At 40.2% G+C, this 5,392-nt stretch overlaps 1 protein-coding gene across 1 annotated transcript; it reads left to right on the plus strand.

Moving 5' to 3' along the window:
- Nucleotides 1-3,622: 3,622 nt before the first annotated feature.
- Nucleotides 3,623-4,351, plus strand: FTMT (ferritin mitochondrial). The gene has a single exon (XM_024571331.2). The coding sequence runs from the start codon at nucleotides 3,623-3,625 to the stop codon at nucleotides 4,349-4,351; it is 729 nt and encodes a 242-aa protein (XP_024427099.2).
- The last annotated feature ends 1,041 nt before the right edge of the window (nucleotides 4,352-5,392 follow it).

Below are 5,392 nucleotides of genomic sequence, written 5' to 3' on the forward strand. Positions count from 1 at the left end.
TTCTCCTAAAACACTAGTAGCAGCAGTTGGCATTTAATACCACTCTAAAGAATCATTTTCATAACCTCTCTTTAGGGAACTAAGAGGAATAGAAAAAGTTCGGGGAAAATAAAAGCAAAAATGAGTATACAGAAGCAAAAAATATAGAGAGATTGCTTGCTGAATATCAATCACATTCCACAAGCAGAATTTTAGCTCAACTAGATCTTGGGCATCCACCTTTATTTATGGCACACTTTAAGAAGTTCTTTGAGACTAGGGAGCTTACTACAAAACTACAAGTTGGACATGTCCATACAATAAAATAATTTTTACCTCACTATTCATACATAATAGCAACACTATAATACATTTATGCATTCTTTATAAGCCATTTATTCCATATGCAACATAAGTATTGTTTAATTGAATAATATAAAATAATTGGTTTTGAGTAATTAAATAGAAATTGTCTGCTCTGGCTGGTGTGGCTCAGTGGATTGAGTGCCAGCCTGGGAACCAAAGGGTTGCTAGTTCAATTCCTAGTCAGGGCACATGCCTGGATTGCAGGCCAGGTCCCCAGTAGGGGGCATGTAAGAGGTAAGCACACATTGATGTTTCTCTCCCTCTTTTTCTCCCTCCCTTCCCCTCTCCCTAAAAGAAAAAATAATAAATAATCTTTTTAAAATTATCCAATAAAAACTATTAATACTTTGAGTGTTTATTCTGTGTCAAGCTGTGTGATGAGTACCCTGCATGCTTTCTCTTACTTAACCCTTTCAACTGGAAGTAAGCAGGATCATAACAGGATCATAAGTCTCCAGTTCAGGAAGCTGACCTAGAAAGGTAATCTGATGTGGAGAATATAATACATTTAAGTAGAATGTAGAATCACATTCTACAAGCAGAATTTAAGTGAGAAAATATAAGAAAGTAATAGAGAGCAGGTAACATACAGATAATATAAAGAAGACCTGGATAGAAGCAGTACTAATATCAAAGTCCCAGATTTAACCATAAGAAATCAAACAACCATAACAAAAGAAATGATCCAACACATAAATGGGCAAAAGATTTGAACATACACTACACCAAAGGTATATGGTTAGCAAAGAAGTACGTGAAAATATACTCAGCATCGTTAATAATTCTGGTTGTGCAAACTAAAAAGGATACATCAGTATACAACCACCTAGAGTTGTAAAAGGGGGACACACCCCCTTGGAAATGGGAGAGGGGTTTGAGCACTCCCACTGGCTTTCGGCACAAATGGGGTTCTGGGAGAAGACTTTTGAAATGGAGCAGGCCAGAAAGCAACAAGTCAGTTGTTTTTTTCCCCTCCCCAGCAGGGAACATATTGATAGGCACCAGCGGGCTTACCAGTGGTAGCTGCTGCAGGCCTTCGAACAGAGGCCTGGGGGCATAGACTCCGAAAGATGCCTGAAGCTGGACAGCGACTGCAGACCAGCTAAGCCACCTATGTTTATGATACTTTTGGGAGGGAGAAGAGATTCCCAGCATAACCTTGAACTGAGCTGGCAGAGGGTGACAGGGTGATTTTTCTTTGGGTGCCTTAGCGGGAACAGGCTTTGAAGGAGAAACTTGCTGTTGTGTCCAAAGACCTTGGTGATAACAGTCAGCACCGTGAACAGATTTTTGATCTTGTGTTATTTTCAGCTCTTGAACTGATGTTATAGGTGTAATGAGACTCTTTGTGATGTCATACTCTGACTTGTCCTTTCCCCTTACTTTTGTTACCCAGATATTTTAAGCAGAAACTTGCCACTAAATCAAAGATTTCTTTCTTTTCCACTGAACTCTATCTTTGAAGACTTGCCTGGAAGTTGGCAAGCAGTAGGACCCCCTCCTTACTGGTTGGGTTCAGTAACGGAGTGGCTAAAACTTTATTTTTTGACTAATGTTTGTTTTATTCACTGTTACATTAGACTCAAAGTCATTATCAAGTTTCTGTTTAAAAACTTAAATTTTAAATTAAACTTACATAATTGATAATCTAAGTGTTTGCAAGGACGTGAAGGAACTCGAACTCTCACACAGTGCTGATGGGAATGTAAAATGGTACAACCACTTTGGAAAACAATTTGAAGTTTCTTAAAAACTTGAACATATACTTACTGTGTGATACAGCCACTCCATACAAAATATTTACCAACAGAAATGAGCATAGAACCACACAAAGACTTGTACAGGAAAGTTTATAACAGCTTTATTTTTAACAGCAAAAATAAATAACCAAAATAAATATCAGCGGGTGAAAGGATAAACAAATTTGCAATACCCAAACAATGGAATACTTCCCAGCCATAAAAATGACTGCTACATACTACAGCATGGGTATATCTCAAAATAATTATGCTAAGTGAAAGAAATATATGTGTGTGTGTATTCCATTTATATAAAATTCTAGAAAATGCAAATTAATATAGCTAGTAAGGACAAACAGATCAGTGGATGCCTTTTATGACATGGAGCAGAGAGAGGCAAAAAGAAAGAACTACAAAACACCAAGGGGCATGAGGAAACTTTGGGGGTGATAAATTCTTCATCTGGATTTTGGTGCTGGTTTCCCAGACATATTCATGTGCCAAACCCTATCAAACTTTAAGTATCTGATGTTTATTTTATGCCAATTATACCACCAGAAAGCCAGTAAAAATGCATATGTTTACTTTTGTGTGTCTGTGATATATATTTTTAATGTTTGTTTTAATCTGTGAGAATTACTACCAACATTTTAACAATGGTTCTCTCTCTGAGTAGAGGAAAAACTAGGAAAGATTTTAATATTCTTTTGTGAGTTAACCCTCATTTTCTCAACAGATTACAATTATATATATACTCTTTTAAAGTCAAATGCCATCTTAAATTTAATTTTTAAAAATTGTCCTTTAGAAAATACATGCCTGCATTGACAAAAGACAGGAATGTAACATCAAGTTTAGAGCTAGTTTATACAATCTTTCCTCTTTCCTACAATACCTGATTTCTTTACAATGAACATAAACTTTATATTTAAAAATAAAATGCCTTTTTGAAAGAAAACACTGTCTTCCTACAGACTCCTGAAGATCTGCCCACGGTACTGGTAATTATTTCCATACTTACATTAGTTAAAATAATCAGAAAGTCAGTGTATAAATATCCACTTTGGAAGTGGACTTTTACTCAGAGATAAATTGGTAGTGACTTCTGTTTTACGCTGTTTCACGGCCTTGCCTCTCCCATCCCTTAGCCCTAGGACAGAAAAAGCTGGGAGAGGAAGGGCAAGCAGCGCTTGGCTCAGTCCTTTCTTTTCCAAGTCCTGGTGCTTACCTTTTGGACAGCATTTTTAATTTTTGTAAAATAATAAATTACAAACGCCCAAGAGCAGAAATCTTGTGTCGAAGATAAGGGCATCGTTTAGATAAAGTGTTGTGTAATTGCCACCTGTCTTTGCCAAATCCTGCGACAGGCGCGCCCTCCCTCGGCTGCCATCTCATGGAACGTGGAGCCTCTGTAAGGAAAGAGGGAGTGTGACGCAGTCGCCTGGGACTCAGTTCTGATTCACACCTGACGCCCCTGGATCTTGACCGTGCGCGAACCGGCTCTCAGTCAGTTTCCCCACTTGTGAAGAAGAGAAGGCATGCTGTCCAGTTTTTTGTTCCTTCCCAAGCACATCAGCACTTCGCTAGTGTCCCTGCGCAGCGCGCGCTGTGTCTTCCCTCTGCCGCAGCGCTGGGCCACAGGGATGCCCTCGGTCCCCTGGCCCACCGCCCCCTGCCGCCCGATGGCCGCAGACGCCTCTTCCAAGAGTTCCTCTGGGTCTGCCTCTGGCCCCTCCCGGGTACGCCAGAACTTTCACCTAGACTCTGAGGCCGCGATCAACCGTCAGATCAACCTCGAGCTCTATGCATCCTACGTGTACTTGTCCATGGCCTATTACTTCTCCCGAGACGACGTGGCCTTGAACAACTTCGCTAGGTATTTCCTCCGCCAGTCCCAGGAGGAAACCCAGCACGCAGAGAAGCTAATGATGCTGCAGAACCAGCGAGGAGGCAGGATCTGCCTGCAGGACATCAAGAAACCCGACCAGGACGACTGGGAAAGCGGGTTGAATGCCATGAAGTGTGCTCTGCTCTTGGAAAAAACCGTGAACCAGTCATTGCTGGAATTGCACACTCTGGCCTCAGACAAAGGCGACCCCCATTTGTGTGACTTCCTGGAGACCCACTATCTAAATGAGCAGGTGAAGTCTATCAAAGAACTAGGGGACCATGTGCACAACTTGATTAAGATGGGGGCTCCAGACCGTGGCCTGGCAGAGTACCTTTTTGACAAACATACCCTCGGAAATGAAAGCAATCAGAACTAGGCCTTCCCCACCCCCCGAGGTGTGCCAGGACTCAGTCAGCTGTCTCCTACCTCCTTGCCCTTATCATGCATGTCCACCTTTGTAAGTCCTCTGTTACACTGTCCCTTCAATAAAATGATTTGCAGAGAAAATGAATTTAGCCCATGTAAGCAAGGGCTTTTGGCCCAGCAATTTTCCCAGCTAGAAAAGTAGCCCAGGATAATATGGTATAAAAGAGACTGCAAAAAAGCTACTGAAAGTAGATGTAAACTAACTTTCTCCAGTTACCAAATATATTCCAGATCATGAACCCTCACTAAAAGTCCATGGTTATTCAACTCAACAAGTGCTTGTTATTTTTAAGACTTTATTCTAAACCTAAAGTGGGAAATGTGTAAGATAAATATATAAATAGGTATAACAAGATGAAGAATAAATACAGTATTGTCAAAATCAGACATGCAAAATTCTATGACAATTTTTACTCTTTTCCAAAGTGTGTTCCAAGAAGTAGTAATGTCTCAAGATCTGTTTTTAAAAAGATTTCATAATCAAATAAATTCAAGACAAGCAGCATAAGATATCAATGCTGGCCTTGGAAGTAACAGTATATATTAATTAGCATTTTAAGGGCTCTGGGAAGTCTTGAAGTTAAAAACAAAAAGGTCTTTGGTTATTTTTGTTTAGCTCAATATTTCCCAAAGATATTCAATCTCAGCTAGTTTTTTGTCCTTTTTTTTTTTAAATATATTTATTGATTATGCTATTACAGTTGTCCCATTTCCCCCCCCACTCCACTCCATCCTGCCCACCCCCCTCCCTCCCACATTCCCCCCCCATAGTTCATGTCCATGGGTCATACTTATAAGTTCTTTGGCTTCTACATTTCCTATACTATTTTTACCCTCCCCCTGTCTATTTTCCACCTATCATCTATGCTACTTATTCTCTGTACCTTTACCCCCCTCTCCCCCTCCCACTCCCTTATTGACAACCCTCATGTTCTAGTTGTTTGCCTAGTTTGCTCTCGTTTTTGTTTTATGTGTGGTCGTTAATAACTGT

Source organism: Desmodus rotundus, chromosome 1 (assembly GCF_022682495.2).
Source record: "Desmodus rotundus isolate HL8 chromosome 1, HLdesRot8A.1, whole genome shotgun sequence".
In the NCBI taxonomy this organism is placed as follows: Eukaryota; Metazoa; Chordata; class Mammalia; order Chiroptera; family Phyllostomidae; genus Desmodus; species Desmodus rotundus.